This window comes from Castor canadensis, chromosome 8 (assembly GCF_047511655.1).
Source record: "Castor canadensis chromosome 8, mCasCan1.hap1v2, whole genome shotgun sequence".
Classification (NCBI taxonomy): Eukaryota; Metazoa; Chordata; class Mammalia; order Rodentia; family Castoridae; genus Castor; species Castor canadensis.
The window spans coordinates 143,969,828-143,989,396 of record NC_133393.1 but is presented as its reverse complement, the minus strand read 5'-3'; the positions used below and the strand labels follow the sequence as shown (position 1 = coordinate 143,989,396).

Sequence of the window (19,569 nt, the reverse complement as noted above, 5' to 3'; positions counted from 1 at the left end):
TTTTATTTTAATGCAGACAATAGCAGAAAAAGAAACCAATCCCTATTTTTCATACCCCACCTTCAAATAGCAAAGTTAGCATTTTGTTGAATAACCACCCAAACAAATCTCTGCATTTTTATGAGTTTATTGATTTGCTTATTGATATATAGATAGATAGATAGATATAGATAGATATACATATAACCATTATTGAGCTTCCAGCTCATTTTCAACCTTGAGGTAAAGGTTCTCTTATTGTCTAGGTTAGTGCTTGCTATGGTCTTAATGCTTGTATTCTCCTAAAATTCATGTTGCACACTAATCCCCAATATTTTGGTTTTAGGAAATGAGGTCTTTTGGAGACAACAAGGTCCTAAGAGTGAGCCCTCATGAGTGAGATTAGTGATCTTATTAAGCGGTTCCGGAGAGCTACCTTACCTCTTCTGCCTTGTGAAGACACACCTAGAAGGAACCAGCTATGAACCAAGAAGCAGCTAGATCTTTTCACAGACACTGAATCCACCAGCACCTTGATCTTGGGCTTCCCCAGCCTACAGAAGTGTTAGAAAGAAATTTCTGCTGTTTATGAGCTTCCTGGTCTGTGATATTTTGCTGTAGCAGCTGAAAAAGACTAAGACAGGGTTGTTGTTTTGGAAGAATGGGCTGTGGATAGGATAGGTACTATCCACTAGCCAAAAAGCCCTGGAAGCTGCCTTTAAAGAGCAAGTGTTAGCGATGCTCAGTGAGTTCATTTCCTGAGACTCCTGTAACACAGTACCACAGGCTGGGTGGCTTAAACAACAGAAATTTATCCTCTCACAATTCTGAAGTCAGAGTCTAAGTATCAGCAGGGTACCAGGCCTCTGGAGGTTTTAGGGAGGGTCCTTTCTTGCCTCTTGCTGGCTTCTGAGTTTCCAACAATCCTTAATGTCCCTGGATCAATCTCTGAGCCTTTGTCACCGACATTCTCTTCTTCTTCTGTGTATCCATGTCCAAATTCTCCTCTTGTTATGACACAGTCACTGAATGACCTTCCTTTCCTTCCAGTGCCATCTCATCTTAACTTGATTACATCTGCAAAGACCCTATTTCTATATAATGTCAACCTAACAGGTAACAGGGCTGAGGACTTCAACCTATTTTTGGGGGGAGAGAGAACACAATTCAACCCATGATGGGTGGGATGCCCAGGGGGTGGAAGAAGAGCATGGAGCAAGGATGGAGCACCAAGGACTCATTCTCTGACATGAAAGGGAAAGACAAACTCTAGATAAAGAGACCAGGATTCTGCAGCTGAGACAAGGAGATGAGGAAGAGAGCTTCCTCCAGCACCTCGGGTCTGTGTTTTATTAACCTCCTCGTACTTTGCAAAGAGGTCCTGGGATTCATCAGAGAGCCCGGCTGTCTGTCATCCCTGCCGGGCCCCTTCCCCACCAGTGTGCAGCTGGCAGCTTCCCTGTGGGCCCCACAGGCCCCTCTGCAGCATCCTGTTGTCTGCTCCTCTCCAGCTCTTGGTTGGCTGCCACCTAATTTCTTTTTGTCCTGGACTAATTTCTTGCAGGCTGGTGGGAAGCATTGCTGATTCCCCAAGTCCTTCCATATGGCCAGTTCAAACCCTCCCTCTGCGGAGCACACACATTTCCTCTAGTTTATCCTTGCAGCAGGACAGTGTTAGCATAACCCTTAGGGAGCATGGAGCTCATCCAGATGTTTTGAACCCTCCCTTTTGCTGGTCTGGTCAGTTCCCTGGGACCCCTTCCCCAAGATTTGCTGCCAAAGGATGCATTTCCACAGGTGGAGTGGAGAATTGTTCTTGGGGCTATGGAGACAGTTCAGAGCAAACCTGAAATCTCTTTGCTAGTGCACATGGCGATCAGAACATTTGGATCCTTCCTAGGCCTGGCTGGGAGCAGATCTGGATGTGATGGGCCAGCCTGTAACCAGAATCACCATGCTTATCACCCTTTGCCACCTTGGATCTCGAAGGATGGGATACAGTTACAAAATAGTGGTGGAACAGCTGAGAATTATGACATTTCTGCTCACTGAGGCCCCAGCCAAAGCCCCACCAAGATTTGTTCTTGCTACTTCAGGCTTCGCATAGTTGAAGAAATGACAACACTTCTCCAATGGTTAAGAGTCACTCAGTCTTGAGCCCCTACCTCTTGACGCTGCCTGAAGCCCTCAGTAATCCCCAGCAAGGCATCACCTGTCCCATCCTTACCATTTAATTATCTGCTGGCCTCAATTTCCTCTGGAGTGCCAACAGCCACTTCTGAGAAACAGCTGGGACCAAAAACTCAACCAATAGAGCTCATATTAATTTTAAGGCTGAAATAACAAGAAAGTCAGTGACAGCCTCCAGCCAGGATGTGTCACTTTGTGTGGGATTGAAAGTCCTTGCTCAGGCATGAAAGACGTAAAGCTTGGGCCCTGTGGGATTGTAGAGACAGAAGGGAAGCTGCAAGCAGCTTAGGAGGGAGGCTGGAATGTTTTACTCAACCTCATCTCATGCCACCACCTTGTCCTACCCTGTACTGCAACTGTGGAACCCATTGCAAACTTTGCCACTTTCTCCCAATATCAGTCAAAGCAATATTGATAGCAAGCAACAGACTCATTTCAAAATAGTGTAGTCAAGAAAGGGACCTTCATCACTGATCAAAAGATAAAGATGGCTCTGGATCAGGCTCAATAGGATTCAGGGACTCAACTAACATTGACAGGGCTTTTGTCTCCCTCTTTGTCTCTGTCCCCAACTAGCAGTTCTTCAACAGATAACATCCCTCCATGTGGCAGGGACATGATCTCCATCAGCCCGCTTACTTTACTTTGTCTTATGCGGCCTCTCTCCTCTCTCCCAGAGCTCTCTTGTATTCCCAGGGAGACAGCTCCCTCAGAAGGAGTCAGATGAGCCATTCTACATCAGTTTCAATTCTTAGAACAGTTCCTACCCTAGGAAATGTGGGTCTCTGATTGGAGAGGATTTTATCATGGGCTCTGCTTGCCAAAAAGAGAAAAGAGAATCTTAAGCATATTAAACACAAAACAAAACAAAAGACAAACCAACACAGGCCACCCCACCATTCCCTCTGCATGGAATACCCTCGGGCCCCTGCCCAGGAGAAGCCCCTACTTTTTATTCAATACCCAATCCTTTCATACAGAGTCACCCAGGCCTGGTCCACAGAGCCACCTTAGTGCCCTGCCCATGCCTCTATTATTTCACTTACTCACTTATTTAATTGTTCATCTAGTGAATGCTGAGTACACATGACACCCAACTCCTTCTGGGTTGTGAGTTCTGTGACAGCAGGGATCATCACCCTTTACCAGAGTGCTTGGCCCATTCTCAGAGCTTGGTAACAGCTGAGGATCACATGCTTGGATGTTGTGACACATGCAGTACTTGACCATCCCCTGGCTCTATAGAGAACCCAGGATGCTGGGTTTGAAGAAAGGAACTGCACACCAGTGATCAACTAGCTTGAGTCACTTACTTCTCTATATTCCTTGCAAAGCCCTCATTTCCCAGACTTTCAGGAAGGCTCCTGCATAGTCAATGAATGGCAAAATTCAAACTGTACACATGTGTGGTCAGCTCTGATATATCACACATGGAACGTACTTATTCTTTCCATATTGAATATGAGAATCCTAAGAGGTCATGGGTGCCAATTTGAATTCCCCAGGGTTAAAAACTTCGTGGTGATGCTAACATTCCTCCACAAATACTGAACTTATGTCTGTGTAAAGCAGCTGTAAAGCAGTCCAGTAGTTATTAGTACCACATGTTATTTTCTGGATGCTTTGGCCATCAGACAGTCTTCTCTGTAACCACAAGGAAAGAGGTCTCTCCCTTTTCCATTTACTGTTAATTCACTTATTCATTCCTTTATATACACATTCATTAATTCAATCATTCCTTTAAAAACATTGGTAAGGCTTAATTTGTCCAAGACAGGCAGGTATCCTTTTCTCATTTAGTTGACATCTTTAAAGGAAATAGACAGACTGAAAGCAGATAAATAAACAGGACAAGTCAAATTGTCACAGGAACCAAAAAGAAAAGAAAAGTGCTAGAATAGTTGGGATAGGTGTGTTTGAGGATGGGGTACCCTTTCTCAATGTGGGAAGAGATCCAGGGAGGAGAATTGGATGAAAAGAAGTGGTCCATGTTTCTTGCATGGAGATAAGGGAGTGGGAAGAGATGGAAGGTGAGGATGGAAGGGTTGGCAGGGGCCTTGTAGCTATCATGAGAGGCTGTGGGCCGGTTGTTAGAAAAGGGAGCTCTTGATGGGCATTACACAGGGGAGTAATGTACAATTTTGGTAGAGCACTTTGAATGTGGAAACTTGTGATAGATTTCTAAAACTGAAAGACAAAGAGGAGGTGACTTTTGGCCTTTTTTCAAAGAATCAGAAAGATTCTGACTTCCCAGCTGGGTTTTAGAAGCTCTGGAGAGAGAACCCCATATTATATAAAACCAGAGTGGAAGCATCACAGGACAGGCCAAGGAATTATGTTCTTAGAAGATAGTCTGGGCAGCCTCTTTCTAGGTTTTGTTTTTTGTTTTTCCTGACTACATACCTAGTATGAGTTCTCCACAAATAAGGACAAAGTAGGAGGCTGGCCAGCATGAGACCTCTAATTTCTTCTGCAGAGAAAGGTGGTATGATTCCTGGTGCCCAGGTTTACATCTGTGATGAAAACCACAGTGTCAGGGGAGTGCTTCTGCCTCATGTTCAGAACCGGGCCCAGAGGACCCTCTCAGCAACAACACAGAAAAAGAAATCAAAACACAGCAACTGGTAGACTGGACTCGGGTTGGGGTGGAAAATATATGCTTATGTGCTTTTTAAATAGATGCACAGCCATTTAAGGGGGGAAGGGCAAGCATCAGTAAAAAACACTGCCACCCGTGAGAGGCAGAGGCAAAAGCAGCATCCTACATACAGATGGCTGTCATGAATGAACACACAGCAAAGCCCCACTTGTTTAAATGCAGGAAAGAAGTGAGTGAACTTTTCTAGGAAACAAAATGCAACTGGTGAATAAAAAGTGTTCAGTTTTTGCTAGGATCAGAGAAATGCAAACTAAATAGACAGTGAGATGCAGGGTCCAAATTGAAAAACACGTTGTTCAAAACCTACAGTACTGGTGACGCTGCAGTGAAAGAACATTCTCAAAACAAATTGGGGAAATGGCTGGGGGTAATAGAGCACCTGCATAGCAAGTGCAAAGCCCTGAGTTCAAACCCCAGTGCCACAAAAAATTGAAATTGGGAAAATACACTAAAAAGGGGGTGCTTTTCAAGCTCAAAAGCCCAAATATCTGATGTTCTCACTCATTTATGGAACCTAGACCTAAAATGATGATGGTGATGGTGATGGTGATGATACTAGGACATAAATGGGAAGGTGGATGGTCTGAGTGGGGGATCAGTGGGAGGGGAGGGGCAAGAAGACTGAAATATACCACATGTCTATGTTCAAAAAGACAGCATAATGAAATATATGTATATATACATATACATCAAACACTGTATAAAAAGGGGGTGGAAGGGGAGGATATAATGGAGCGGGGAAACTTGTTCAAAGTACACTATACACATATATAGAATTATCACAATGAAATCTCCATGTATTATTGATATATATGAATTCAAAATATAATAAAACCATACTAAAAGGGAGCACTTTTAAGAATAACTCATATCCTTTAATCTAGCAGTCCCTCTTAGAATCTATCTTTTGAAATACTTTAGAACATTGGCATTTATTTGTGTGCAAAGATGTGCATGTATGGAATATTGGAAATAGTCTACTGGATAATGTAGGTGATATATTGACCTACTGACATATCATTCACTGGACTATTATATAGTTACCAGAAATCATATTTTGAATATACTTTGATATAGGGAAAATGATTATGCATAACGTGGAAAATTCTAAAAATCATAATAGAAAGCATGAAATCAGTTATGAATATCCATTTGTATTATGTACAGTGAAACAGACCACTGGATCAAAATGTGCATATAAAGATTGTTAGGAATCTTCTCTGAGTTGTGAAATCATGGGAACTTTGTTTTCTTCTTTGTATATGCCAGGAGATTTTTTATATTACTTTTAGAGTGATAGAGGAAGTTAGACTGATTAAAGTAAACATATTTAAAGGTAAGATACCAAGGCAAGACCCCACCGAACAATGAACAGACACTTAAACAATGAAGGACAGGAGTGTAAGACACATCGTGTTAAGGGAAGGGGTTGGGAAAATAAAAATGAGGTAGGTAAAGAGGGTGAATATGGTTGATGTATTTTCTGTACATGTATGAATATGGAACATTGAAACCTGTAACATCATTTTAAGAAGGGGGAGAATAATGGAGGGGATGAACCAAACCAAGGTACATTGTACACATATACAGAAATGTCACAATGAAACCCCCTGTACAACTATTATATACTGATTTTAAAAGTTAAAAAATAAAAGCAGATAAAAGCAGAAAGTGGTGTTACATTGCAAGTAAATGCTCCTTATTGCTATCAGATCCTTTCTTATCTTTTTCTGTCTCTGTTGCTGTCATTCCAAGATCCTAATCCTAACGTACCCACAGAGTGATGTGGCTATGGTTGGCCATTGCTTTAAGCACACTGTGAACCAGACATGTGAAGATGCCACTGTCCAAGTGGCCCTCTTGAGATGAGTTACAATTTAGCCAAGGAGACCCCGGCCATCTATTTGGCAGGGAGGGGAGGTGAGGTTCACATACCAGCACTTGAGGTGTCTGGTAGTAGGGTATACAATGATGACCAAGGTCAGAAGGACTTAAGAAGCATCTGCACTGCAGCACATTCTTTTCTTCTTTCTCCAATGGGGACAAGTCCTTTTGCTTTGAGAGTTATTTTAATTTACATTTGAATTATTTTAAAGACACACCTTTTTTTTGAGGGTAAGGATCTGACTCTCAGTGAGTCAAGTGGATTGATGGTACCATGTTGAGTGTAAGCCTCACACATTGTTTCGTATGACTCAGAAGTGAGCAACCCAGAAATAGCTTGCCCCTTGAGAGTGTGGGTAAGACAATGTGTAAATCCACCAGAAACCAAGGATAGAGTAAAAAGCATATGGGCTTGGAGCCAGATGACCAAGTGCAAAGGCAGCTCTTCTACTTCCCAGCCTTGCAGTTTGGGGGAATTCATAGCTTCTCTGAGCTGCAGTGTTTCCAACTGCAAAATGGGGGAAATAGCCCAGACCTAGCCCAGCTCTATTTGTGAGCATTTGTCAGGAGTCTATCTGCAGAGAGCCTGGCCTGCACTTGGCCGTCACATTAATACCCGTGCTAATTTCCTGTCACCCTTGCTACTTGGAAGGAGTGAGACACACTTGACTTGACATCTTTGTGGAAGAAGCCTACTATAAGATAGCTGAGACCCAGAGCCAAGAATCTGCACAGACCTGATTATGCTGCTTACCTGTAGGATGTCTTTCTGAGCAAGTGACTTGATCTTCCTGAGCCTCTGGGCACACATCTGTGAAAGGGGAGCTGCTGACAATTCCACCTCCTTGGGGAGTTGCCCTCACCACAGGGAAGACATGCATTCCGTATGCGGTGGAACCCAGCAAGATACTCCATTCACTAAGCTGTTTGATACATTATTTTTGAATTGATGATGAAATAGTCAATGTGGAAATTTTAGAAAACAGCCTAAAAAGTAAACATGAGAAAGTACGTGATGATTTTGGTCCTTTAGTTTTATACTTAAGTAACTCCGTGGTTGTATCTAACCCTCATCCACATCCCTGCTTACCCATCAGGCAGCGACCACACCTGGCCAGTGTTATACCAAAAATCCATGGTGTGTAAGCAAAGCACCCTTTCTTGACACTGCTGTTGACCCCTCTCTCTACAGATCCTTCAAGCCCGACTTTATCCTGGTCCGCCAGCATGCCTACAGCATGGCCCTGGGTGAGGACTACCGAAGCCTGGTCATTGGCCTGCAGTATGGAGGGCTACCTGCTATCAACTCTCTCTACTCTGTCTACAACTTCTGCAGCAAGCCCTGGGTGGTAGGTGACAGGCCAGGTTGACCTGGAGGGAACTGGAAGGCATTGGGTAGCCTCCAAACCTTGAAATTGGCCCATTCCCCAGCACAGAGGCCTCCACAGGGACAAAGAACCTTATTTAAGCAACTTATCCCCAGGACTACTCTTGGAAATGTTGCCTAACAAATATTATGTAGTAACACACTATGATACAGTATGATGTTATAATAATACTAGTCATAAAGAAATGTCTTACTGTTTTAACACTGTACCATCAGCTCATCGTTGATGTTCTTAACAGTAGGCATCATTTATTGAGCACTTACTATATATACCAGAGAACTGTGCTAAGGGTGCCTATCTGATCACTGTTGTGTGAAGTGGGTATCATTCGTTCATCTTACTGCTCAGCTTTGGGGTGACTAAGGAACTTGTCAGGGTCTTCTGGCAACCCCTAAGATTATTTTTATTCATTCATTTGATTTGTTTCCATCCAAATGTTTCCTCTAAAAGGCTTTTCCTAAAATACCAGCCTCCACTCCCTCATGTACTCTCAAATCCTTTACTTTGCTTTATGTTCTCCCTAAAAGTTTATCCGAGAATGAAATCCACTCATTTATGTATTATTCGTCTCCCTTATGAGAAGTAATTTTTCATGCAGCAAGTATGTTTTGAGTACTTGCTATGTGCCAGGCACTGTTCTAGGAAAATAGCTGTGAACAAATTAAACCAACAATCCCTGCCCTGTAGATCTTACTTTTGAGCGAGGCAGAAGCCATATACTAATAAAAATGCCAAGTGTGTAATATGACCATGATAAGTACGAGTGCGGGAATAGAAGAGGAAAGGAGGCTAGGAAATGCAGACGCTCAGGAGGGTGTAGAACAGGCTCCGTGAAGCTCACAGCTCTCTGGTCTACCCTGTGTTGTCTCCATTCTGTAATCAGCTAGCGGTTTAAGACAGTGGTCAGGAGCATGGACTCTAAGGCTGGACTTCCTAAGTTCCAGTTTCTCTACTTATGAGCTGTGTATCCTAGAGCAACTGCCACAACCTTTCTGAACTTAGCTTCCTTATTTAGAAAATGAGGGTAATAACAGGGCCATTCCAGTAAGGTTTTGATTTAATACATGTAAAGCGCATATCACAGAGGCTGGCACAAAGTATACCCTCAAAGATGGCAACAGTTATCAGTGTCTCTTGTACCTGAAATAAGTCTCTGCTGAGTTGGCACTTGACGTCTGTTGAATGAGCACATGCATTAATTTGGTAGAGAGAGATATCTTTACTGCTACCCCCATGGTCTTCTTGTGCCCTAACTGAGCTATTTGGCTCATGGTCTCTAAGATTCAAGTGCTGCTAGTAAGAAAGGTCTGTAGTTACGAGGGCAGTAACTTCAGCTCATTAGCACTCACTGTACCCTGCACTGAGACTCAGTGTGTAGATTGTGTTGAATCATTAGAACCACCCAATGAGTGGGTATTGCTAATATCTCCATTGTAAAGATGAGGAAACTGAGGCCAACATAGCTATAAGTGGTGAAACTGAGCCTCTCTAAAACCCATGTGCTCAGTTCTAGAATTACTCTCCCTCTCAGGACTCCAGTTTCCTTTTCTGTAAGATGAGGGACTACCCCCCACCTTCATTTCCCACATTTCTAGGGTCTTCTAAGCCCTCCAAGTTGACTCCATGTTGTATTAGACCTGTAGGCTACACTACAGCTACAATAATATACGCTGATCCCAGGCTGAAGTTGGAATTTCCTAAGCTACCCTATTCTCTCCCTCCAGGATGAGTTTGAAGTCAGCGTGGTGCAAGGCATGACCACCTTCTGACACTGGGCATCTATAAATTGTAGACTATTCCTTCTCTTGTTCAGACTCCACTGGCAGCTCTCCTTTGTCTTCTGAGTGAATTTTAGACTCCTTTGTCCAGCTTTTAAGACACCTGATGGAAGGTTCACCCTCCACCTCCTCCTCACTGTCTCCTGCACCTGAGGCCACAGTCATGGCAGCCAGTGAGGGTCTCCAGCAACATGGGTCTTACTGCCTACCTGGAGTGCCCTTCCTCCTTTTATGTCATCTGCTCTAGGGAGCCTTCTGATTCCCCACTCTGTCCCCTTCCAGATGCCATAAGCCCCATGCTTCCTTCCAGCATAACAGCATCTCAACCTTGCGCTGCAACCAATTTTCCCTCAGCCTCATCTGCCAGGCTTAGCTCATCTTAATAGTGAGTTGTAGGGCTGGGCACAACATGAGCTCTGCAGGATGCTGGGTGGTGGGTGATGGAAATGACCCTCTTGCTGTAGAGACAGGAACTAATCTATGGCCCATAAGGGAAGTGCAGAAGTAGAAGCACACAGTGGGACAGAACATGGCCCAAGCTGGTGGAAACATGTGGAATCATAAAAGCAGAGAAAGTATTTATCTATAATAACATATAACATTCCAGTGTACCCATGAACCAGGCTCTGCTTTTGTAACAAATCGTGTCCTTACAACAATCCAATGAGGTAGGATCTCTTGAGATCTCCAGTTTACAAGTGAGGAGACTGAAACTCAGAACAGTGACCTCCTAGGTTACGCAGCTAGTAAGTAGCAGAGCAAGAATTTGAACCCAGGGAGGCTGGACCTAGAGTATATACCATAGATGACCCCACAGTCCTGCTTCTTTAGGAAGGCAGGCATTGCAGTCAGGGGGATGGCATGAACATCAGGTTGTGGGCTAGGACCTGTGAGAAATGCTGAGGGTGTAGTAAGTGCCTACTACACACAATTGAGCTGAACCCAAAGAGCTGCCTGCTTACTAGGTCTTGGGCAAACAAAGAGGGATTGCTGCAGTTAGATGATGGGGAGGGTGATTATTCAGCCAGGGGAGCTGGGCTTTCTCTTATCAGCAGGGAACATCTCCTAGACCTCAGTGCAGAACAATGGGATGCCTGAAGCCCAAGATCAAGTGGGTTATTTCACCACAGAATGTGACAATGGTTGACTAATATTCTCTCCTTCCCAGTTCTCTCAACTCATCAAGATCTTCCATTCCCTGGGTCCTGAAAAGTTCCCACTTGTGGAGCAAACATTTTTCCCCAACCACAAGCCAATGGTGAGTGCCCTTTGTCTCAGTTTATTTTCATGATGCTGGATGAACAAAGATGTCTGTGTCCTGAGTCTCTCTGGCTGGAGGAGGTGGGCTCAGGGGTCATTCCCTGATGCCTGGACTCTAAGAAAAAGTCTTAATGTCCTGCAGGAATGCCTGGCTTTCCAAGGAGAAGCATTATCTCTGCAGGGGAAATTCAGGCAATAGGGCAAATGACAAAAGTGGACAGAATTCTTTGGAGCTTTGGGAATTATCAACAAATTAGGGGACAATCTGTGCTGGCATGTTGATGATAAAGGAAAAAGAAAAGTCTTCATTCAATAAAAGCAGCAATGTTTTATTGAACATTGCTAATTATTGAAGGACAATTTCCTTATGTGTTCTCCTTACTTTCCAACTTTTGAGTACACTTGAACTTGTCTCTGGGAAGCAGAGGGGGCTGAGCTCATAGTACATGGTTTCACCTTTTATTCCAAAAGTACCTGAGAACAGCAGGTTAACTTCATTTTGAGCAAGTTCTCTATCCACAGCCAGAAGTTGGCTAGAAGAGTTCTGAGCAGCTAGAAGCAGCCTATGTCATATCTGCTTGCATGGTTGGTGGTCCTCTTAAACTAGTTCAAGGAATGCAGGGCCGTGGCTCTGAACTTGGCCTTACATGGAATATGCATCTCAGGGAGCAAGATAATGAACAGGGTATCCCATCATCCCAAGTGGGAGCTGTGTCCTGACTGTCGAATCACCACTCAGGATGCTAAGCTGGTAACCCTGTTTGGAAACACTACCCAGTCGATCTGCAGGCTCCAGGCTGGAGCAGTCTTACCAGGGAGGCGGTTCCTATGAACACCTTTCCCTGCTAACTGATCCAGTGAGAGTTACAGAATCCAGAGCATGCTGGTTGAAGCAGAAAAGGCACAAATAAAACCCCACACATTCCAATAAGATGTGAACACAAAGGGAGAAACTGAGGTTTATCTTCAACCAGCCTCAGTGTGAATCCCAGCTCTGTCTACTTGCCAGGTCTCAGAGAATGACATAATCTCCATTAACCTTGGTTTTCCTCAAAAAAAAAAAAAAAAAAAAAGCCCATGGAGGATGGAAAAGCCTCCCCAGATTGTTGAGATACTGTGTGCTTGTATGCATAAAATGCTGTGCCTGGAATATTATGGGCACTCAGAGCAGAGAACCTTTCAAACGGGAGCAAAAGCTGTAACCTGAACATTGCTGAGGGAGGAGTGACAGCTGGGTGAGTGGTCCATAGCTGGGCAGCCCACTGAGGGTACAGGCATGGCTCTAAGTGTTGGGAGTGACTCATCAGTTGTTGGGGGGCCTCAAGAGTTTCTGGCATTCCCAACCAGGCTGAGCTACACTTGGAATTTCAAGCAGGTCATTGACACCAAGCACTGCTGTTTGCAGACCTTCCCATTCCCCTCTACCAGGATGGAAATCTCAGGAAGAAAACAAGGAAGCCTGAGTCAGGCCCCAACCCATGGGTATCAGTTCCTATAACTAATCAGGTGATTAGTTATAGATTCAGATCCTTCAGAATTCTGGAAACCCTGGCAACTGAATCAGGGAGCTAAGTCAGAGCTGGTTTAGCAGCCATAAGGAATTTAGGACACGTCTCCTGAGATTCCTCCTGCCAAGGGAAAGGACCAGAGCAAGGGGGGGCCCAGTGTGTAGATGTGGGTGGAGAAATGGTGTGTGCGTGGACCTGGAGGTAGGCAGGCAGGACAGACTTCCAGGCCCCTTGGTTTCTATATAACCCCAAAGGTAGTCAGAACAACAAAGCAAGAGACGGTAGGTGTGTGATAGAAATAAAACCACTTTACTGTTTAGAATAAAGGACACACTATAAAAAGTGACCATTATGCAACATTACAAGACAATATACATTCACGGAATATAAAATTCATAAATAACATGGAGGAAAACTGTAAACAGTGCTACAAAATTTAGCAACAAATACATTCCTTCCAGACAGGGTTTTCTCTGGTTGGTTTCCTCTCCATCACTTCTGGGTTTCTGTACAGCAGACTGGCTAAAGGAAAAGTGGAGCATGGGAGAATCTAAGAAGCCCCTGCCCGTGGAGCATAACCACTCTCTGAGTCTTCCCCTCCCCCATCTTCAAAGAGCCAATTTGAAAGTTGTTGCGATCCACCTCCCCTCCATTGTCCCATTTTGCTGTGCTTTTGCATTAGATTTTTTATAGTGTTTCTCTCTGATACAAACACTCTAGTGATGCTTTCACTGTAGGTAGCCAGGAGCCAACCACTCGGGAGAAGTCTACGTTGTTGATCATTATGTACCAGGTGAGGGGGAAGGGCTGAGGCAGGGAAAGGTACTATCTGGGGACCACAGTATCTCCTAGATAGAACTATTCCATGTTTTATGCTTCAAGAAACATGGGATGAAAAATGGTACTCATAGGCTGAAGCTCAGTTGTCATGAAGCAGGGCAGGGGCTGGGGGCCAGTAAAGAGCAGGGGTTCCCTAGTATTACCCACCCTGGCGATAGAAGAGCATGGGCCTGGGAAGCAAGAGTCTGGGCATGGTGCTTCCTTGATTGGGAGGCAGAAGAGATATCCAAAGGAAGTGAAGAGACTTGGATAATTATCATTCCTATAGTCCTGGAATTTTAGAAGTCATGGCTTCCCAAATGGGTATGATAAAGGACCTGGGGGAGAGGGAATGAGAGTGAGTAGTGTATGACACAGGGCTGGCTGATACATAGCAAGGGCACGGCCATAGTTTCTTTTTCTTCTCCTTCCTACTCAGGGAACCCCTGGGATTCCAATAAGGAGGAGGCTCCTTTATGACTTCCTTCCAGTTTCCTGATTTGCCAGTCTAGCTGCCCACCCAAATAGAAGTATTTTACCCTCCATTCTACTGTAGAATTTGAGCCAGAAAAATGGCGACATGTGGATTTCATTTTTTTTTCTTAGACACAATGTACACATATTACAGCCTACACATGACACAAGATTTAGCAAAATAAAACATTCACAATATGATTGAAATATGGAAGTGTCTCAGCTACATAAATGACTTTAAATTATACAGTAAGTGAACAGGTGAAATAAACAAAGCTATAGCTTATAGAAAGCTCAAAACCGCCCTCTGACAACATCAATTTCAAAAGACCCTTCTTTGCCCAAGACCTCTCATCAGGGCCTTGCCTATGGGGCTATGGTTCCACTAACTGATTTACTCTGCAGGGAAATTTCAGGTGCCTCATGCTCAGACCTCATCCCAAGTTCCTCGTCACGTGAGTGGGGTGACCACAGCAGGGCCTGAGAATAGCCAAATGCCTCACAGAAGAGATGCTGGTGTGAACTTGCAGGAAGGCACTGGTGCAGGTTGGGTCAGGAGCTCCACCTTGCAAGACTTTGACACTGAAGTGATGTTAAACCCAAACACCAAGTATGAGGCTCACTCCTTAGAAACCACTGGCTTGCTGACTTCAGTTCCTCTGCTCACACAGCCCCATGGAGAGGGCCACGCCCCCCACTCCCCACTTGCCCAGTGGCAGGACCTCAGGGGAACATTGCTCAGTAGTGAAATCCATCCCAAGGAAATCCAGTACCTGCACTGTCTTCCCACTCTGGGGTTCTGCCAAACCCCTTGCCTAGACATGTGTGTATCTACTTGTTGTCTACTTTTTTTTTCTCTTGTTTCAATTGGCAGCTCTGTTTCCTAAAGCGGAATGAACTGAAGATACAAAATACTAATAGAGGATAAATACCCATATTCTGAAAAAAGAGACAGAGAGCAATCATGTTAAATGTCACCATCCTACCATACCCAATTCTGTAAAATATACATTATCACTACTCTCAGCTTCTCACTTTTGACACTAAAACTTAAAATAATTTTATTTAATAGGAGAATTTATATTATAGTTTTATTTTTAAAAATACAACAAAAACCCTACAGCTGATGATTGAGCCAGGTTTCCCCAGGGACCACCCATACTAATTCCATGAAGTGAAGACCTCAGGAGGTAGCATCCACCCACCAATGAGCTGGGAAGGACAGAAACTGTCCCAAAACCCAGGAGAGGTGGCCATCCAGCCAAGGCAGGACCCTCAGCAGTTGTCCTTCCTGTGTGCAAACCCCTGACCCACACTGACGCCCATCTGCCATCTGCCAGCCAGTAAGGCAGTTAAGTGAAGACCCCCCCCAAATAGGAAGCAGAAGAAAAAGAAAAGGTCAGAAGTCAGATGACCCCAGTTATAGGGAAAAGAGGGTGCTGAGGATATTCAGAATTTCAACTTTTAATTAAAATGAAAAAAAAAAAACTCAACTTGGAATGTCATGGTTTTCTTCAAACAAGCAACAACAAAATAGAAGAGATTAAACTATTTGCCAATATTTAACAGCATTGAATAGAATTCTGTGTCCTGTAAAAAATTAGCTTAAGTCCCCATGTGGGTATATGCAAATGTGTATATAAACACATCCCCCCAGGTGAGCTAAACACTACTTTGGAAATAGTATTCTCTACCCAAATCTACTTGGCTATATCTGTGGATAGTGTACAGTGTGTGTATTTCTGTATTTCTCCAATTTATATACAGGCAAGCTCTCAGCCTGACCTCCGCCAGAGTTTCCCAGGAGGATGTCTTATGGGAGACGGGGAGAAGAAAGACATTCATCTCAGCCTTTCACCTGAGCGTTTGTACAGACAGGCAAGTTGCCTGCTAACCTCAGGCAAATGTTTAAATCTTGACCAACTCAGAAAACTCTGGTCTAACTTCTTGCTTTAGACCCAGAGACATCTGGTCAACCCAAGCATCACCAGGCTGGGGAAGCTGTGTGTGTCTGTCATCTCAGACCCACTCCTGCGATCTGTTCCTTCCCTCCCTCGCTCTGATGTGCAAATACAGACAGACAGTCTGGTCGGGACATGCGGTAGCATCTCCTCTATGTATAAGATCTTCCGCATACCTCGAGTCTGTCTGCCTGCTGCTCTTGACTGATCCAGAAACAGCTGGCCTTTAGGTAACTTCCTTGTCTGTGCCCTTTGTATACTGGGGTAGAGGAGAAGGACAAGGGAAGGAGAGTCTGGGAGGTGGCCGAGAGGGGAAGAAGAAAGAGAAGTCGCTATTACAATGCCCAAATGGGGTAGATTTTTCAATTTTTGTTTTCCTAAAAAAATATAGATTATATATCACGAAGAAGGGGAGTATACATTCCTCGTTCTTTCTGGCATGGCACCAGAAATTCCCAGGTAAAAATGGGTGATGTCATTAACCAAAAAGAAGGGGTAGGATGGGGCCAGGAGAATAGCTCCAAATCAACTCCATAGACAGCATAGACTTTTCTTTAAATGTTCCAAGTGCTAAATTTGCAAGAAAACAGGCACTAATTTCACTGGTATCATCTGGGAAGAGTTAGTGTCCGAGGGAGGCTCAGCGGGAAGGGAGGGAGGTGAGGTGGGGCAGGGTCTGAGCTCAGGGGTCTGTGGCATTGATGATGCTCTTGTCTGGGGGGGCCCATCCTCGGTACCAGCTGCAGTAGCCGCCCTTCTGCCGGATGCAAGCGTAGTGTTTGGACTGGTATCCAGGGTAACCAAAATTGGAGAGCATGTCGGTCCAGAGACACTCATTCTTAGAGCTCACGAAACAAGGCAGGTAGTAGCAAGACTTGATCTGCAACGAGATCACAGGCAACAGTTGGTAGACTCTGCCATGTTGGACCCATTCTAGAGAGTTAGGCTCCAGGATCACTGCAGAGGGAGCCCAACCACATTAGCCCTTTAATCATAATGATATAAATGACTAGCTCACACTATTGAGCACCTGCTGTGTACATTGTGCATCTATGTTATTCCCCTTAACTCTGATTATAGTTTTATCTCCTTTTTATAGATAAAGAAATAAAGGCTTAGAATGATTAAGTAACTTGCTCTAGGTCACACAGTCAGTAAGAAGTAGATTAGATGCAGCTCTTGTAAGGAATTAGGGAATTAGAAAGATTAAAGCATACATTTTGGAGTCTAGCTGCCCTGGGTTGGAAATCAGAGTCAGCACACTGTGTGATCTAGGGCTAGTTAATTAATCTCCCTGAGTCTCTTATTTCCTCACCTGTAAAATGGGCATAATAGAATTAAAACCACACTGTGTTATTCTGAGGACTAAGGGAGAGTGACCCAACTCCCTCCCACAGCAGAAAGAAAGCCATAGGCCTAGCCTATACTTGGGAAAAGGGTTACATCTGGTGAAAGAGACCTTTGGCAACAGCAGGTGTCAGTGAGCCTAAGTCAACCTGCCCATCTGGGGAAAGGGACCTGCCAGAGTGGCCCACTTGGGACTGGTTGGCAGAACCCATCAAGGTAAGGAAGGACCCTACACTTGCCACAGCCCTGATCTGCCCAGAGGAGCAGGGATGCTAAAGAGCCTTTTTTCCCAGCATCATGAAGGTGACAAGTTATGGTGCCAAGGCATTCCTCTCACCTTCTTCCCTGCCCAGTCTGGACAGCATTCCTTACCACCCTGTTGCCCAGGACACACATGCTTTCTCTGCACAAGGCCCCTTGCCCAGCACAGCAGGAGCTGAAGCTTCCAGGGGCAGCTCCCTCCCCCACTCCCAGGGGCTCACCTTGCAGTTGCAGCCCAGGTGATAGCGGTAGTTCAGCCCCTTACGCTGGGAAAGAGTGAGCTGGTCCCACCTCTCCACGAAGTTGCAGAGCCCTGTGTACATCTTGCCATCATAGACACGACCTGGAGGAGGACAGGAGGCAAAGGGAGACATGCTGTGTCAGAGCCCTGCCTGACCTGTGGTTTGACCGCCATCCTCCCCAGCACCTTTTAGAAGGAACTATCATCTGGACTGTTTTCCATGTGATAATGAACTTAAGAGGGTAAGCGATTTGCAGAAGCTCCCAACCTCATTAAGTCCTGGAGCAAGGACTACAGATCAACTCTTGGCTCCCCTCCTAATTTTCTAGTTTTTTCCTTTACTGCACTGATTACCTAAAAGTGGAGAACTCTCAAATACAGACCTAAAAGGTTGACCATGAGGTGGAGCAGAACTGGCAATCCTTTTTACATTTACAGTTAAGCTAAGAAACCACTAATTTATGAGCTCCATAGGGTCTGTGCTGGGCTAAGGCTGAGAGCCAGCCTCAATGTGGGAGCCTCAAGCTCTCAGGGGACACATGGCTACAGTCCTCAGAACATGGTTGAGCTAGATATGCGGATCTGTCAGGTGAGGGAGCATTGCATCTGGGACCTTATCTAGAGTTGGCTGTTACCTGTCAGCAGGTACTGGTACTTGTTGACCTCCAGCTTAAGACCACAGAGACTTTCAGAGGCTTCCGTGTGGATGTACTGCACATGGGGCATCTTGGTGAAACCTCGGTACATCTGTGGGCACATGAAACATCATAAGAGTGGGCCTGGGCCCAGAAAGTGGATCTATGTAAATTTGGTTCCTGTATGCAAGGAACCACCATCCCAGGGTCTCCTTCCCTCCTCCCCCGCCACCTCAAAGAGTTCACCTGTCCTCTTTCCTGAGCCATTCTGATCCCTTCCAAGCAGCCTTTCCTGCCCCACCAGGCATACTGCCCTAAAACACTCTTCCACCTACACATTTCACTCTACCTTCCTGTAGCTCAGGCCCTGTATCTGAAAAATGGGCACCACATCTCATCCAACTGCCCCACAACATTTTTCCACCTACACATTTCTCGAATCCAACAGCTTTTCAGATATCCAAAGAAGTTGCTATGAAAAAGGTCCTCCTGCCTTGTCCACCTAAGCCCCGAGAGGCCAGCCAGCCTCCACGTGACATCAGTGGCACTTGCCAGTATACAGAACAACATTCTCACTTATAGTGTCTTCATAAGAGCCTAAGGAAGTAGGCACACAAACAACATTTTTAAGACAAGGAGTCTGACAGAAATTCTATTTGGTGAACTTGGGCCAGGCATCCTCCATGTTTTTTGCTCTTCTGAGCATCTGGTGAAGGCACTGAGTACCTTCACTCTAGAAGAAGCACATAAACATGGATACAAAACTCAGCTTAATGATGAGTAAGTTGAACCATGTGAAATCGCTGATGCTTGGCCCTTTCAATGTACACCATAAGCTAGTGGCTCCTACTGGAGGCAAGGCTGCCCCCCTTGGAAGCATGTGCAATACTTAGCAATGTCAAGAGATATTTTGAGTGGCTAGAAGGTAGGGATGCTGCTAAAACTCCTACAATATGCAAGACAGTCCCCAGAACAAACAGGTATCTGCCCCCAAATGGCAACAGTACCATGGTCAGGAGACTGCTGCAATATGAGCTCACTGAGTCTCCTGGACGGCCTATGAGGCCATGGTACCCATTTTTCAGATACAGAGCCTGAGCTACAGGCAGGTAGAGTGACTCATCTAAGGCCACACAGTTGGTAAATAGCAGAGCGAAAATTTCAAATAAGGGAATCAAGAGTCAG

The 19,569-nt window shown here is 44.8% G+C and overlaps 2 protein-coding genes across 5 annotated transcripts in view; one reads left to right on the top strand and one right to left on the bottom strand.

The window, feature by feature from the left end:
• Positions 1–19,569, top strand: part of Syn3 (synapsin III) — a 441,204-nt gene that overhangs the window by 135,863 nt on the left and 285,772 nt on the right. For 3 of the 4 annotated variants that reach the window (XM_074084313.1, XM_074084314.1, XM_074084315.1), the window contains 2 exons: positions 7,905–8,061; positions 11,047–11,136. In XM_074084313.1, coding sequence (XP_073940414.1) covers positions 7,905–8,061; positions 11,047–11,136 — 247 coding nt within the window. Of the gene's footprint in view, positions 1–7,904; positions 8,062–11,046; positions 11,137–11,280; positions 16,272–19,569 lie in introns of those variants that run through there. The other variant, XM_074084317.1, reaches the window with a different exon arrangement.
• Timp3 (TIMP metallopeptidase inhibitor 3) overlaps positions 12,933–19,569 on the bottom strand; it is a 52,358-nt gene continuing 45,721 nt past the window's right edge. Inside the window, exons 3-5 of the mRNA XM_020168452.2 lie at positions 18,385–18,496; positions 17,730–17,851; positions 12,933–16,780 (exon numbers count right to left, since the gene is read on the bottom strand). Of these exons, the coding sequence (XP_020024041.2) occupies positions 16,583–16,780; positions 17,730–17,851; positions 18,385–18,496 (432 nt within the window). The 3' untranslated portion in view covers positions 12,933–16,582. The remainder of the gene's footprint in view (positions 16,781–17,729; positions 17,852–18,384; positions 18,497–19,569) is intronic.